Consider the following 17,118-nt stretch of genomic DNA (forward strand, 5'->3'; position numbering starts at 1 on the left):
TGGAAAGGTTGGACTGCAGCTGAACCTTAACAAGACGATGCTCATGAAAGACGAACTAGTCCCTGAAGCTTCATTTGCTCTCAATGGAACGAACATCTCCGAATGCAGCAGCTATGTGTACCTGGGTCGAGAACTTGACATGAGGAACGACTTGGTGCCAGAACTTTGCAGGAGGAAGAGAGCAGTGTGGAATGCCTTCAAGAGCATCGAAGAAGTGGTTAAGAGGACGAAGGATCTCTGGCTCTGGGTACATCTTTCCAATTCCACCATTCTTCCTGCACTAACATATGCCTCAGAGACCTGGGCCCTACGCAAACAGGATGAGAATGCTATTTGGGTATCCTAAGAGGAATCGAAAGAGCTATGCTGGGAGTATCACGTCTCACTCAAGTAAGAGAAGGAATCTGGAGTTCCGACCTCTCTCAGCGATCAAGAATCAGGGATGCTGTCTCTTTGCCAAAGCGTTAAAAATCAGGTGGGCCAGACACATAATGCGATTCAGAGACACCGCTGGACTAGAGCTGTTACCGACTGGATTCTACCGGACGTCAAAAGACCGTGTGGCTGCACACCAATGAGATGGTCAGACTTCTTCATCAAAACCCTGAATGAATGGTTTGAGGCTCTTCCTGTTCCTGGAGGGAGCAAATACCACTGGGCTACACTAGCATGCAACAGGGATGAATGGAGACATTACTGGCGCCCTCTCAAGCAAATCGAAGATCTATGGGATGACTAGTGATGCACTGAATATTTATCTACTAATCTTCCTTACATTTTATCTTTGTTTTAAAGTCACAAATATATTTCTTTTTTTTTTTCACATGACTTTTTCGTTATTTATGACTTTTTTTTCTCCAAACCAGAGTTTTAATTTTTTGGTGCTCAGATACATAAGCCTTTCTCTTCATGGTTTCTGTCTTTGGTGTCATGCTAAGAATGACCTATGACCAAAGGTTGTAAAAAACAGAAAAACCCAACTTAATTTGATCTTTTTATCACTTAGTTTGAAATTAAGACATTTTTGGAATATTGTTTTGAGTTCATTGAGTGTAAGAAATGTAATGTAATTCCCCCAGTTGGCCGGTGTCTGAGGTGTCTGAGCAAAGCGTCCATTTGTGGCACTGGACCTCTCAGGCCAAGGCATACATGTGGGCGGGTTATTTGGGCCAATAGAGTTGACTGGGCTCAAGCTTCAAAGGGATATTTCAATCAGACAGTTACAAAAGGAATTTTCTTCTTGGCTTTTGTGTTTCAAAAGTGGAAGAATTAAGGAGAATGGAAATGACTCCTGGTAGAAATGAAAAGCAAGTGATTTTTTTTTTTAAAAAAAGGAGCAGTTTGGTCTCTCTCCCCTCCGGGAGAAGGCGTGGTGTCCGACATTTTGTGGGTCCGTTGAGAAGGTATGAACTTTTGGCGCGGGGGGGGGGGGGGGGAAGTGCTTTGAACTTGAAACAGCTGCGGGATACCGGGGCAGTCCCCGCCAGGGCCGGTGCTCGGCTCCGGCCAGTTTCGGCCTGGGTGCCCTTGCCTCTGCACAGCCGGTGGATGTGGAACGAGCGGGAACCAGAGACAATTTAGGATTTGGGGTTCCAGCAAGTGCTTGCACCCATGTATAGAGACTGTGAACTAAGCTTTTGCCACATGCTGGTCCAGGAAGGGAAATGATTCATTTTCCAACTTAAATCTCTGTGGACTTAATTACTATAATACAGAAATTGTAAACCGCGCGGCCGCGGTTTTATCTCTTCATTCTCATCAGTGGAAAACTTACTATCAAATATTTCCTTGTTAATAGAGCTGTATTCTTGGGGGATAAATTCCAACAAAAATAGTGAGTCTGTTTTGAAACTCTAACAACAATAGTGATTTGAGTGTTGAAATCTGGAATGTAATCAAGGTAAAGAGAAAATGAAGTGAAATTGTCACTCACGCAAGGGGGGGTTGGGGGGTGAGGGGTGGGATGTATACTGTTTTTTTTTGTTTTTGCCTTTGTTTTTGTTTTTATTGGTGGTGGAATATGGGCACTGGTGAAGGGATGAGTGTTTGAGCATTGTATAACGGAGATATAAGCCTGAGAACTTTGTAACTTTCCACTTGGTGATTCAATAAAATAAATTTAAAAAAAAAAAGGAGCAGAATTTCCCCCTGTTGTCCTGTTTTCCCAACTTCAAGAAGAAAATCATGATGCAGGTTTTGGGGGGAAAAAGCACATGAAGAGGAAGTTAGTAGTCGCGGACCATGAGTTCCTCAGCAGGAACAAGCCCCCCAAGGGCAAGGCTGCAAGGGTTCCAGACATGCATGCGTGGAGAGCAAACGGCATGGGGCCTTGAGGCCCACAGCACAGGCTTAGGGTGATGTGACGTCAGTCGGAGGGCGGCTCCTTGGTCCCCTGAGCCTTCCTGGGCTGAGGGCAGCAGCACCACTTGAGTGACCTGGGCTGTGGGAGGACTTTAGGATGGTACTGGGGGACAGTGGTGACACTTTGCTGACGAGACCAGCAGGCTATGGGCACATTAGCAACATCACTGATTAGATTCCCTCATCATCTGCTGTACGGCCGGGAGGTCCGGGTCTGGTTAGTACTTAGATGGGCGGTGGCCTGAATTACATTGTGTTAATAAAACATTTCTTTTTTTTTCTCTTTGGGTCACACCCGGCAATGCACAGGGGTTACACCTGGCTCAGGAATTACTCCTGGCGGTGCTCGGGGGACCATATGAGATGCCGGGGATCGAACCCTGGTTGGCTGCATGCAAGTCGAATGCCCCACCTGCTGTGCTATCACTCCAGCCCCCATTAAAACATTTCTTGTTTGTTTTGTTTTCAAATCACACCCAGCAATGCTCAGGGGTTGCTCCTGACTTGGCACTCAGGAATTACTCCTGCAGTGCTCAGGGAATCATGTGTGGTGCTGGGGATAGAACCTGGGTTGTCTCCATGCAAATTCCCCTCTGTACTATATCTCTCCTGTCCTCAATAAAGCATTTTCTTCTTGGTTTTGTTTTTGAGTCACACTTGGTGGGGTCCAGGAGTATCTCACATCCTGAGGCTGTGGGTCACTCCGGGCTGTGCTTGGGGGTGCTGGAAGCTGGATCTCCTGCAGGAAGAGCATGTGCTCAGCCAGGGAGTAATCTCTCCAGCCCCTAACAGTTTCATTAAAAAACCTTTTAGTGGAGGCAGAGCTGCAGACCAATGGAACAGGGCTGAATACTCTGACCCCCCCCCCCCCAAATATATGATCATCTAATCTTTGATAAGGGAGCAAGAAATGTGGAGTGGAGCAAGGAAAGCGTGTTTAACGAATTGTGCTGGCAAAACTGGACAGCTACATGCAAAAAAATTGGGTTAGACCTCCACCTACCACCATGTACAAAAGTCAGATCAGAATGGATTAAAGACCTCAACATCAGACCAGAATCCCTAAGGGACATTGAAGACAAGGCCTGAAAAACCCTCCACGACATTGACGCCAACGGTATCTTCAAAGATGACACATCACTGGCCAAGCAAGTGAAAACAGAGATAAATAAATAGGACTATCTCAAACTAAGAAGCTTTTGCACCTCAGAAGAAACAGTGACCAAAATACAAAGACAATCTACAGAATGGGAAAGGATATTTACCCAGTACCCATTCGATAAAGGGTTGATATCAAGAATATACAATGCACTGGTTGAACTCCACAAGAAGAAAACTGCCAACCCGATCAAAAAACAGGGTGATGAAATGAACAGAAACTTCCCCAAAGAAGAAATCCAAATGGCTGAGAGGTACAGGAGAAAATGCTCGACATCGCTAATCATCAGGGAGATGTAGATCAAAACAATGAGATATTATCTCACACCACAGAGACTGGCCCACATCCCAAAAAAACAGAAGCAACCAGTGTTGGTGTGGATGTGGAGAGAAAGGGACTCTCCTTCACTGCTGGTGGGAATGCCGACTGGTTCGCTCTTTTGGAAAACAATATGGACAATTCTCAAAAAACCTAGAAATTGAGCTCCCATTTGACCCAGCAATACCACTGCTGGGAATATATCCCGGAGAGGCAAAAAAGGTATAGTAGAGATGACATCTGCATTTCTATGTTCATTGCAGCACTGTTTACAATAGCCACAATCTGGAAAAAAGCCGAAGTGCCCAAAAACAGACGACTGGTTAAAGAAACTTTGGTACATCTACACAATGGAATACTATGCAGCTGTTAGAAAAGATGAAGTCATGAACTTTGCATATAAGTGGATCAACATGGAAAGTATCATGTTGAGTGAAATGAGTCAGAAAAAAAGAGACAGACATAGAAAGATTGCACTCATATGTGAAATATAAAGTAGCAGAGAGGTACAAGCTTGCAATGATGCGACTTCTGGCAGAAATTTCTCTGGACTTAGTTACTAAAATACTAAAATACAGAAATCCAAAACCGCACAGCCTCTAGTGCAGCTGCACGACCTCATATCTCTTCATTCTCAGCAATGGAAAACAAATTATCAAATGCTTCATTTTCAGCAGGTCCGACTTTGCCGGGGGGGGCGGGGAGTCCAAACAATAATAGTGAGTTTTTTGTTGAAATGTTGAATGTAATCAAAGTAAAGAGAAAGTAAAGTGAAATTTATCAGCTACACAGGTGGGGTGGGGGGCCAGGGCAGAGGGGGTGGGGGGGAGCTATACTGTGATTTTTGGTGGTGGAATGTGTGCACTGGTGAAGGGATGGATGTTCGAGCATTGTATAACTGAGACTTAAGCCTGAAAGCTTTGTAACTTTCCACATGGTGATTCAATAGAAAAATAAAATAAAATAAAAACCCTTTGGTGGAAAGCACCATGTGTGCTGAGATTACTGCCCTGGGCTTCACACACGGAAGGTTTCAGTCTGCCACTCACATCCCTGGCCCACCTGATTTATTTTCCCCCGATTTGGATTTGAAGTTACAGAAAGAACTTCGTAGCATCTTTCTCTGAAACTTGTTTTATTGCATTATTCAAAATGATCTTTTCTTATTTAGATTTGCACCACATTCCACCGGTGGTACCCTTTCTTCTGCACTGGAACACTCCTTCAGGAAGTCAGCCAGGGGGCTCTAGGGATGCCCTGGTTGGTCCTCTCCCAGGAACCTTAGAACAGCAGAACACAGCGGATGCTGAAAAATAGAAGTGCAATGATAAAAAGATGTTAGATATCAGAAGTGATTTTCTCTGAGTTAAGAGTGCAAAGGATCAGCCAACAAAACACTCACGCTTTTCCATCCTGGTACAAATCGAGTGCTTTGTGGAGTTGGTCAAAAGGTAGCTGATGAGTTATTAGAGGATTTACGTTAATTTTATTTTGCATATAATCAGTCACCAGTTGGGGAATACAGTCTCTGGTTTTATAATCTGAAAAAAAAAAGAGGCTATAGTAATAAGATTTGATAAATGCAAGACTAGCCAAAAGAAAAAACTCAGAACTAGAGAGATAAGTCCCAGGGCTAAGCACATACTTGGTATGCAGGAAGTCCAGGTTCAATTCCTGGCACCGCATGCCCCTCACAAACAGGAAGTGACCCCCACTCATTAATGTGGCCCTGACCACACTCGCTCCCCCAGTCTAATCAATCGTGGAGAAGGGACAGATGACCCAGGAGTTAGGGGCATGTGCCTGAGGTTCAGTCTGTGGCACTGTGTGGCCCCAGGGCACTGCCAGGGGTGGTCCCCTGGAAAGTGCTCCGTCATCTGGTCTTACCATTCAACTGTCTAGTTCAGTCAACTTAATTTTGCTTCGGTAGTACCCAAGTTCCCTAGGCACTGATTGGGAGCCCCATTTTGTATCATCGAATATTGAGAAGTTGAAATATGACCTGTTTGGTTTTTACTAAATTTAAAAAATTAATTGAGACTCTGTGGTTTACTGTGGTTCCTAATATGCCTAATTCTAGCACCATGCCCATCAACAGTGTACCCACCTCCCTCCCCAGGATCTCAATATCCTTCCCTTTCAACCTCCAGGCCCAACTCAATTGTGTCAACCAGTTCCCATGTTGTATAGTGTTGTCCCTTTGTTGCTAACTTGCTGTGAGAGAGAACATCTGAATTTCTCCCTTTCCTAACTGACTTTACTTAGTGTGGGGCTCTCCACTTCCATCCACGTTGCTGTAAGTTGCATGATTTGGTCTTTATTAGAGCTGCATAGTATTCCATTGTGAAAAATGACCCATTTAAACTAGAATTTTCCCACCCACTGCTCTAGTATAGAGATGCATGTATGTCCTCCTCTCTCCACTCATGCACAGAACTGGTGACATTCATCTGCTGAAGCTGATGACAAGCATTGCTCAGGGTAAAACCCCTGTCCTCCGGACAGAGGAAAGTCAGGCCCAAATACTAGGTTGATGCACAGAGTTCCCCAAAGCACTGTTGTTAGAAGTACAGTGTGTTTCGACCCTATCAGTGCAATATCGAAGCCAACCGAATTATTCCAAATACTGGAAAACCCCATATCTTTTTGTGGGAGATGCAAATTTTATTTTAACTTAAGCCATATTTAATTAGATTAATTAAATTAATTAAAACTGGTGCCCGCTCGAGCAAATCAGTGAACAACGGGATGACAGTGATACAGTGATACTGTGATAAAACCCTAATTTATTGGAGAAGTCTATGGAAATATCAATCATTATAGCTTTGTCTCAGAGTAACTTTGAATTCCATGTTTCTGTGGGGATGGGAGGGCATTCTGTTCACGGACCTACCTCCTAAACACACGCCCTTCAGCGTCCGTCCAGAAATCAGCTTTGTCGCATCCAGGGAGAGTTGTGTGTCTGCTGGCGCCACCCCCACGATCAGACACACACCGTGACTCAGGTGGCAGGACTCCCACGCAGCAAGCTGGGAGGGTGACAGTGACCATGAGCACTTTCCACAATAAATATCAGATCTCTTGGGTATAAAGCAAAGCATGCCAGGACTCCACCTCCTCCCTGCTAACTTAGAAGACTGGGGCACAGTGCCCATTCACCCCTGGGTCCCTAACACACGGGGGCCCAGGAGCTCAGTTTCAAGTGAATAAAATGTAGAATCTAGAGCACACATAAATATATGTGAATTGATAATGTTCACATGAAAATATAAAAACATGCATGTTGGGGCTGGAGCAATAGTACAGTGGGTAGGGCATTAGTCTTGTATGTGGCCGACCTGGGTTCAATCTCCAGCATCCCATATAGTCCCCAGTGCACCACCAGGAGTGATTCATGAGTGCAGAGCCAGGAATAACTCCTGAGCATTGCTGGGTGTGACCCAAAAAGAAAACGAAAACAAAAACAGCCAAAACCCCAAACCCAAAACCCCCACCAAAATAAATTTATACATATGAAGAAAGAGATAGGGGGAAAAAAGAACTAGGAGGAAAGAAAAAGGGAAACTAGTGTCAATCATGTATAAAATTGGTATATGCTAATGGAATTTCTTTAAATATATATTGCTTTTATTTTCACAATAAGTATTTTTTGATTTAGTGTTAATTTGTATTTTAATTTAATTAAAATATTTTTTTTGCTTTTTGGGTCACACCTGGCAATGCACAGGGGTCACTCCTGGCTCTACATTCAGGAATCACCCCTGGCGGTGCTCAGGGATGCTGGGAATCGAACCTGGGTCAGTTGCGTGCAAGGCAAACGCCCTACCCGCTGTGCTATCGCTCCAGCCCTGTATTTTAATTTAGAGTAGGGTCCACAAGTCCAAAAGGCATGTTCAGGAGTGACTATAGTTGTCTGTACGAGAGTATCTAGCGTGAGGCCATTCAGGCCTCTCCCTGGAGCCCACGCACCATGGTGTCAGGCAGTCCAATGGCCTCAAACGCAAAGTCCACTCCAGTGCCTGTCATCTCCCTCACCACCTGCTGGACAGGCTTCTCGAGTCTCTGGGGGTTGAGACAATCAGTGACCCCTAGTGCTTTGGCCCGGGGGAACTTCTCCTCATTGATGTCCACCCCGATGATCCTGGAAGCTCCGGAGGCCTTGCATGCCACGACGATGGCAGAGCCGATCCCTCCCAGTCCAAAGACCACGCAGGTGGAACCGGGGCTGACCTGCAGATTCGGAAAACAAACCTGTACCGACACACGCTTAACTAAGAAAAAATAGATGAAAGTCACCATTGGGCCTTTTTTTTTCTTTCTGGGTCACACCCAGTGATGCTCAGGGGTTACTCCTGGCTCTGTGCCCAGGAATTACTCCTGGCGGTGCTAGGGAGACCATATGGGATGCCGGGGATTGAACCTGGGTCAGCCGCGTGCAAGGCGAACGCCCTACCTGCTGTACTATCGCTCCGGCCCCACCACTGGGACTTTTGGAAAGAAATATTTTTTCAAAACAAAAACATTCAAGTCTGGGGTATGTTTGACATTTTCTTTGCACATCACCGTGAGCCACACCCAGTTCCTGTCTCACCTTAGCTGCGTGTACTGCGGCCCCGTAGCCCGTGGGCACCTCACAACTCAGGATGCAGACTTTGTCCATGGGTGCGGAAGAATCGATCTTTGCCACCGCGATCTCTGGCACAACCGTGTATTCAGTGAACGTACTTGTGCGGAAAGAGTGGTAAATCTTCTCTCCTTTGCAGGTGAATCGGCTGGTCCCATCCAGCATCAGTCCAGAAGAGGGCAGAACACTGGCAGACAGAGGCACAAGGGGAGGTCAAGAGAGGGAGCACTTGGGTTCCAGGTCACTGCTGGCTCAGAGGAAATGACTTAAGAGACTGAGGGGCAAATACTAACTCTTGCTTCTCACAGAAGTTCCCCTCGGGGTTCAAGCAGGAGCTGCATTCTCTACACTGCGGAATAATGAGCGTGAGGACCTTATCTCCTACATATGGGAAGAAAAGAGAATTAGTTTAAAATATTACTGAAAGAAACACAACAGCATTGCTTGAAGAATTTTCTCCAGTGGCCCCAACACTCACATTGTGTAGATTAATGCTGCTGGTCATGTACCCTGGGTCTAGAAATCTCCTTATTCAGCTATCTGCTCTACTTGGATACATATATGGAAGTCATTCCGCCCTGTCCTGGAAGTAGAGTGAAGCTTAGAGATGCGGCATCTCACCGGATCCTTTTGTTTTAGGTTGAGGGAATCAGGTCCCACAGCAGCTGTCACTGTGAAAGACCCTTGGCTCACCTCTAACATAGCTCTTCTTTTGGGGCAAGTTCTAAGTGACTCTAACTTCAGAGAATAGACAAAACCATCTTTCTCTGATGAGTACTTACTACAGACGCAGTGTTCTGGGGAAGGTGTGGTGTACAGGCAGATCCAGTCACCAGTTAGCCCGCCGGGCCCTGGGGTGACAGACGGGGAAGGGTCGGGAAGACCCATCACAGCCTACAGAGGGCTCGGTTGGCTACCGTATCTATAACATGGAAAGACCCCTTTCTGGCTCCTTACAGAGTGTTGATGGCAATGAAAATCTCTTTCTGTGCACCTGGCCCTCAATGACTCCTCGGGGTTCTAGAGGTATTGGATCTCAGATGGAGAAGTTCTTTTCCCTTGTCTTTTCTCTTCAGACTTGCCTCATTTCTTACAAAACCCCTTTACCAGAGTTTTTCTAGAGGAAAGGCTGGGTCTCTACTGTATGAGTTATGTCCTTGGGGATGGAGGGATGAGCCTTTCACACCTGTGCCTCCTTCTGAGCCCGTGTCAGCTCATGGTGCTGACCTTATTATCGCTTGCCGAGGGGGTTCAATGAGGGTGTCTCTTGAGGGTTCCCACCGTGTTTTCTTAAATCTCTTTGTGTGACTAGTTATGACATGCCGGGTTCCGTGATATCTTCATCAGTGTAATTGGTCGTATTCATGTGACCATTTCTGAGAATGCTGAGAATCACTGTGTCAAGATCCTTATGTAAAACAGGGGCCGTATTCCAGTGGTGCTGGGGGCCGGGAGCCGGGCACTCTCATCGATGGTCAACCTCGGGAGCTTGGGAGTCGGTGCTTGGGAGCCCCCTGGAAATACTCAGCAGTGCTGGGGCCATCAGGGCAATATCCTGCGATGCTCTGGGGACCCTGTGGGACTGGGGAGCAACTCCAGGACTTTGCACATGTTTAACTTACGCCCAAGCACGTCTCTCTCTGGTCACGGAAATGAATTCCATCTGAGGAGGAATGTGTCAGCTTCTTTGATTCTTTGAAATGTCACTATTCCTGTCACCTAATTCAAATCCTATATTCTATTCCATTCACTGTCGTCATTTCGTCGAGGACAGGCACTGTGTTAAATGCCTGGGGACTAACGTGTATGTAGTAAGCAGTCTTGCCCATCAGGAGGGGTCAGTCAAAAGTCCTGTCCTGTCTCAACTCTGTAGCCACAGCCTTGGCTCACACATTGTTGGCTGGTGGCAAGAGGTGACACAGAGAACCTTAGGATTCTTAGATCATTGGCCACGTGGAGCATCACGACCCATGGTTAGTATGAATGACAAGCCAGTATGCGTCTCCTGCACATGTTAATGCAGTTTGAGTTCTCCTTTTACGCAGAGAGAACCTTCGGCAGTGTGTGTGTGGGAAGATCTTTAGGGCCCTCTCTCCCACCTGGTTTCACGGAGTTCACGCCTTTGCCGACACTCTCCACAATCCCAGCTCCTTCATGGCCTGGGATTAAAGGGAAGTTCACTGGGAGTGATCCTTTCAGGACATGGTGATCAGAACCACATATCCCCGATGAGGTCATCTGCATGGGGGTGAAATGACCAAGAATCAAATGGGTTTGGAACTTTTCTTTCTTTTTTCTTAGTTTTAGTACTACATTTTTTTTTCACATGGATTTTCTCATTTGTTTTACTATATACTAACACTCTAAGGAGACAAAGCTTGACTTGTCTCCACCAATTTAGCATTGAGGAAAAGAACATTCAAAAAGTGAGGTGACCCAAAAAATGCTTTGATTATCTCCCCAAAACTAGTGTTCTTACTTATTAGGATATTCAAGTAAATGATTATATTTATTTAAATGAATGGAAAGTACCAGGCATTAAAAAATATTTCACACCTGAAAAAAAAAAGTGAGGTGACTTGTCCAAAGTGACATGCTATATTTTTAGATGTAGTAATACATGTGGACCCTAATATATACTCTGTCATCCTGTATCCTCAAAAAGTTTTGAAATATGGGGATAAATTAATGCAGTGAAGGATTTTATGACCACATTACAATAAAGTAATTTACTGGGAAACACCAAACTTAGGTCTAATGTTATAGAATGCTTCCCCAATGCTCTGGAAAATGGATGTTTAAAACGTTTTCTTTGTAATTATTTGGTCTTTGGGTCATACCCAACTGAGCTTAGGACTTAATCCTGGCTCTGTGCTCAGGGATTAGTCCTGGCTTGGGGTTCTGGGGATTGAACCCATGTCAGTGGCATGCAAAGTAAGTGCTTTACCCATTGTACTATCTCTTCAGCCAGCAAGTGCTCCTTAAATTGAGTATAAAGTGAATTTAAATTAAACTAATCATTGTAAAATTTTACTGACACCCACTTGAGCAAATCGAAGATCAACAGGATGACAAGTGATACAAGTGATTGTAAAATTTAACTCCCACTGCAGTGTTAGGATTTCTCAATGGCTTAAGTTTTTATCTCTGCACGGGCAGGTGAATCCAGTTATATTGGGCGTATGCGCAAGACGCCCCAGGCTGTGCCTGTGTGCAGCCAGGATCGTGCATGCCCAAGCACACTGAGTCCTCTGTCAGCGTCTGCAGTAGGAGGCCCCCGTTTATATTTGGAGCCGAGCCAGTGATGGGGTTTTGTGGCGAAGGGAGAGGTGACGGCTGCCTGTGGGAGTGTATGTGGCTTGGGTGCCTGCAGGGCTGAGCAGCTCCCAGGAGCTCTCCGAGGAAGCATGCGGTCTCTTAGACATGTAGCAGGGGGAGGCTCCTGGCCAGCTCTCTTCTCTTCTACACAGCCAGAATATGCCGTCACCCACGGGCAGCCTCCATACGAAGCCAAGGAGACCAGCCTGGCCTCAGGGGACGGTCAGCCGTGATCTGATGCTATCCTGAGTCCCTGCCCTAAATCTTCCAACCTGTGGGCTACCCTGGCTTTATTTGTAAGGTGCAGCCTTTGTAGCTAAGGAGCAATGTGAAAACAGAGAACTTTGGTTAACTAACCAGCAAATCTTTAGCGACTATGGCTTTGCAATGAATGCCATTGGATGAATGGCAAATAGACAAGTATGACTTCTCAACAGCTGTCACTGAACCCCTTTCTTCATTGTATTCTCACCACCTTTCTTTTTCTGTCTTGTTTTCCTCCTATGATGAAGTAAAGTGTGGGATATTGTGGCACACGGGTGCTTATATTCACCTGCTTTCTCTTTGGTGGACTCCCTTTCTCTACTTCCTTCATCCCGTTTCTTTCGTATTCCCTCCATTCTGTTCTCCGTGGCTCTCCTAACCATTCTCCCCTACCTTCTGCCTGATTGGGACCGGTATGGAGTGGCCCTTGTGGCATATCACAGTTGTATCAGTTGAATCAAGTGTTGATTTCCCTGGTCTTAAATGAGAAGGTTTATGAGTTTAATGTTTAAGAAGATTTTAAGCAGTGACACTCTTAATTTTAGGTATTTAATGATTTCATATTCCTTGAAGTCAACAGCAAGTCAGCATATTCCCACCCCTGGAGGCCCCGTTCAGCAATTGTTTCTCAGCTCTCTGAAGGCCTCTCCTTCCTGGAAACTGCTGTACCAGCACTGAGCCCTTCAGAACTGTGAGTGTGTTACGATGTATGAGTGTGATGCATGGGGGTGTAAGCGTGTAACAGACAGGCTTTTACGCTACCATATTGAAGGTGTAATAGTCTGTCAATCACCGAATAGGCATTGTGGTCTCAACTTTGTACTGCAGATACCTGGAGTCCTGCATTTCTCATTCCTCGATAATGGAAAGGACTTAAGACTCCTCTAAACCGAGAAGTTGCATTGTGATACATAGAATCATGCTGTGGTAACTATAGAATGTAAGTTAAAAATTTAGTAACTGAAAACTAATATGTATGTGAGTGAACTGCCAATATTTTATAATTATTAAGATTAATTCTTTTATTGAGTCTCTTGCCTCCACACCTGGCTGTCTTCACTGGGGCCCCTCGGAGCAGGTTGAGTTTCCCTCCCCGCCCTGAGCAGAGCCCTGGCAGCCAAAGACCTATAGAACCCAGCCACAGCCATGCTCAAGACCCCTCTACACACGTTCAGACCAGCCTCACGCATGAAGGAACCGGCAGAGGAACCCAGGTGTGTGGGACCCGGGACTGAGATCTCCAAGTCTGCTTGGATTGGGACTGGGCCTCTTCCACCCAGATCCCCCATTTTCCAGTAGCTAGGCAGTCACACCAAGGGACTGCCAACCCCCCCCCCCCACCCGTGTAATCCCATCAGTGGCCAGAGACTATAAAACAAAGCTCGAGGGAGCACATGGTCTTGATCTCTTATAGCCTAGTCCTCCCTCTCAGAGAACGTAGCAAGGTACCGAGAGCATCCTGCCCACATGGCAGAGCCTGGCAAGCTCTCCGTGGCATATTCGATATGCCAAAACCAGTAGCAATGATGGGTCTCATTCCCCTGAATTCCCCTGACCATGAAAAAGACTCCAACGTGGCACCACTGGGAAGAACGAGTACAAAGAGGCTGCTAAAATCTCAGGGCTAGGATGAATGGAGACATTACTGGCGCCTGCTCGAGTAAGTCAATGATCAACAGGATGACAGTGATACAGCGATTCAGTGATAAGATTAGTTCTAGCAGAGAACCAAGAGTGGCTCCTAAGTACCACCAGTGCTCCCACTCCTCACCAGAAAAATGTCAGCTACCCTAACAGTCTTCTATTTGGGAATTCCTGGGGATTAGTATTCCAAGCATTAATCCTATTAGTTTCGTTTAGTTTTTGTTTGTTTGGGGGCCACACCTGACAGTGCTCAGAGCTTCTCCTGGCTCTACACTTAGGGACCAGTCCTCATGGGGTTCCAGGGGATTATATGTGGTGCCAGGAATTGAACCTGGGTGAACTACATGCAAGGCAGTACCTTACTTGCTATACTCTTTCTGTCCCCCATTTATTTTAGTTTTTTTTGTTTGTTTTTCGCTTTTTTGGGGTCACACCTGTCGATGCTCAGGGGTTACTTCTGGCTCTGCACTCAGGAGTTACTCCTGGCGGTGCTCAGGGGACCATATGGGATGCTGGGAATTGAACCCGGGTCGGCCGTGTGCAAGGCAAATGTCCTACCCGCTGTACTATCAGTCCAGCTCCTTATTTTAGTTTTAAAAATTCTTCCTTTACTAAGAAAAGTGAGCAGACCAGAAATTATATGTGTCGTCATCATCATCATCATCATCATCATCATCATCATCATTATCATTATCATCATCTTCATTGTCATCATCATCCTGTTGATCATTGAATTTCTCAAGCAGTCTCAATCTCTAGTCTCCATTCATCCTAGCCCTGAGATTTTAGCAGTCTCTTTACTTGTCCTTTCCAATGGTGCCACATTGGAGGCTCTCTCAGGTCAGGGGAATGAGACCCATTATTGTCACTGCTTTTTTGCATATGAATATGTGCATGTACACAAAATATGTTATATTTGTTGTTTTGTATGTTATTAATAAAATTTAAAATTATTTTATAAAATAAATTTCTGGATCAAAATGCAGGCAAATTTTTAAGACCTTTGATACAATGTTGTCAAGTTATCACCTAACTTTATCACCTAAGAATTTTAGTTTCCCAGTGATGGAGCATGAGTTTCCACAGGTGAGAAAACACTGGGTATTGTTATTAAATCCCTTTAGTAATCTGGTGAAAATAATGTCCTTCATTTTTCACTGCTGGGGATCAAACATAGGGCTTCACAAATGCACAACACAAACTCTACCACTGTGCTGTAACCCCGATCCCAAAAGTGCTCTCTTAGTTTGGCTTCAGTGCATGTTGGGTTACTAATGAAGATGGTATGGATCTATCTTCAAGGTAAAATTTACTTTCCCCAAAGTGCCTGTGTCATAAAAGACTTAAATTTACCTTAATTCGAACTTCACCAGCCTTTGGGGGCTCCACTTGCACATCCTCAATGGAAAGAGGAGAATTTGTGGCCCAGGCAATGGCTGCCCGACATGTGATTGTCTGTTGGGGGAGGAAATGAGAGAGAGAGGGAGAGAGAGGGGGACAGAGAGAGGCAGGGGAGAGAGGGAGGGAGAGAGGGGAGAGAGGGAGGGAGAGGAGGGAGGGAGAGAGAAGGAGAGAGAGAGGGGGAAGGAGAGAGAAGGAGGGAGAGGGGGAGAGAGAGGGAGGGAGAGGGGGAGGGAGAGAGGGGGGAGGGAGAGGGAAAGGGGGAGAGGGGGAGGGAGAGAGAGGGAGGGAGAGGGGGAGGGGAAGAGAGAGGGAGGGAGAGAGGGGGAAGAGGAGAGAGAGGGAGGGGGAGGGGGAGAGGGAGGGAGAGAGGGGGAGAGAGAGGGAGGGAGGGACAGAGAGAGGGAGAGAGAGGAAGAGAGGAAGAGAGGGAGAGAGAGGAAGAGGGAAAGAGAGGAAGAGGGAGAGGGAGAGAGGGAGAAAGGGAGAAAGAGAGGGAGAGAGAGAAGAAGAGACAGAGAGGGAGGAAGAGAGAGAGGGAGGGAGGGAAGGAGGGAGAAAGGAGAGAGGGAGGGAGGCAGGGAGGGAGGGAGGGAGGGAGAGGGAGGGAGAGATGGGGGAGGGAGAGCATTCCATGTTTACTCTGAGCACGCTAGTGACTGCTGTGGGCAGCCGTGTGCTGCAGCCCCCACCAGCACTCACTGACCCCAACACTTCAACTTCTCGTGACTTTATCTGCTCCCGTGCAGGTTCACTGAACAATGAAGATATTCTGAGCTGAGGAAGTTTTACGTCTTCGGAAGATCAGGACAAGAGAGCAGATACCACATCTCTTGTGATATGAAGAAAATGAGAACACACATTGAAAGGGACGTGAAATACGACTTCTTTATGCAGATGAATCATTAGGTAAATAGTGGTGCTCTCACCTACAAAGCTCGTGTAAAACTGCACATGGAGTAAAAAGAGTTTCCCCAGTTCACAGGCAATACCCAGTCCAGGCACAGATCTGGGAAACAAGCCTGGCACCATGGTGCCATTTGCCGCTGTAGTGTAGTCCTTCGCCAGCCGTCTGATGTCAGCTTACTGCGAGTGCTGCGGACTGGTAGCATTCTGGTTACTTGAAGGCCATGTTAAGCTGTCGTGTACTGACTAGCATGTCATAATTTATTAAATAATTTCCTTAGCATATGAGAAAGGTTGCTTCCAGCGTCATGGTCTTTTAAAAATTGCTGCAGTTAAACTATTCATCAAAACAAATATTTTCCTTGAAATAAATTTCTGTCAAATAATAGATACATTTTAAATACTTTTGATACATATTTTCAAGTTATTACCCAAGAAGTTTCCAGCAATTTCTCCTCCTCCCCCCCTCTGCCACCCCTATGGTGGGCCGCGAGTTTCCACAGGTAAACACTAGGTGCTGTGATGAAAAATCTTTAATAGTTTGATTAGAGAAAATGATACTGTAATTCAGCACAATGTGCACTTGTGGGTTAACTAGTTATTAGTTAACTAGTAATAAGTAACTGGCTGTTAATTGCAAGTAGGTAATTGGTTATGAAGCAAAGCACTTACTTTGCCTGGAGTGCTCATGGTGCAGTCCTGGTTTTCTCGGTGAGAGAATTGCCTGGTCTGACGGCTCCTCTACTCCTCTACTGGGTAGACTAAGTATTTATAACACTTACAAGCTGAAAGTTATTCAAGATGATTATGTAATCTCACATCACATGAGGAAAGGCCGGGTGCAGAGAGTTCACAACGTGAAGGTGAGGCTGGGAGGGAGTGCAGGAAGGCAGGCTGGTGTGAGAGGCAGGATGTGGAGCCGGGAGAAGCAGTTTGGCTGGTACAGTGGGCGAAGTGAAAATTCAAAAGTGAAACAAGAGAGAAAGGAAGAAGGAAAGAAATAAAGAGAAAGAAAAGAAGCAGCCAATACTAATTAGTTAACAAAAAGAGCTCCAACTGGAAAGGCATTGCTAGCTCCACCCTACAAAGAAGAGAAGGAGCCTGGCCCCCAGGAGTTGGAGAG

At 45.9% G+C, this 17,118-nt stretch overlaps 1 protein-coding gene across 1 annotated transcript; it reads right to left on the bottom strand.

The window, feature by feature from the left end:
- Positions 1 to 5,011: 5,011 nt before the first annotated feature.
- Positions 5,012 to 16,723, bottom strand: LOC101554161 (alcohol dehydrogenase 1-like). The gene is made up of 9 exons (XM_004617630.2): positions 16,668 to 16,723; positions 15,042 to 15,143; positions 10,562 to 10,700; positions 8,756 to 8,843; positions 8,430 to 8,649; positions 7,808 to 8,068; positions 6,732 to 6,867; positions 5,241 to 5,379; positions 5,012 to 5,144 (listed from the first exon to the last, which is right to left on the bottom strand). Exons 1-9 carry the CDS (start codon positions 16,683 to 16,685, stop codon positions 5,120 to 5,122), a joined length of 1,128 nt encoding a protein of 375 aa, XP_004617687.1. The 5' UTR covers positions 16,686 to 16,723; the 3' UTR covers positions 5,012 to 5,119.
- Positions 16,724 to 17,118: the final 395 nt, after the last annotated feature.

The sequence above is a fragment of the Sorex araneus genome, chromosome 6 (assembly GCF_027595985.1).
Source record: "Sorex araneus isolate mSorAra2 chromosome 6, mSorAra2.pri, whole genome shotgun sequence".
NCBI classification, from domain to species: Eukaryota; Metazoa; Chordata; class Mammalia; order Eulipotyphla; family Soricidae; genus Sorex; species Sorex araneus.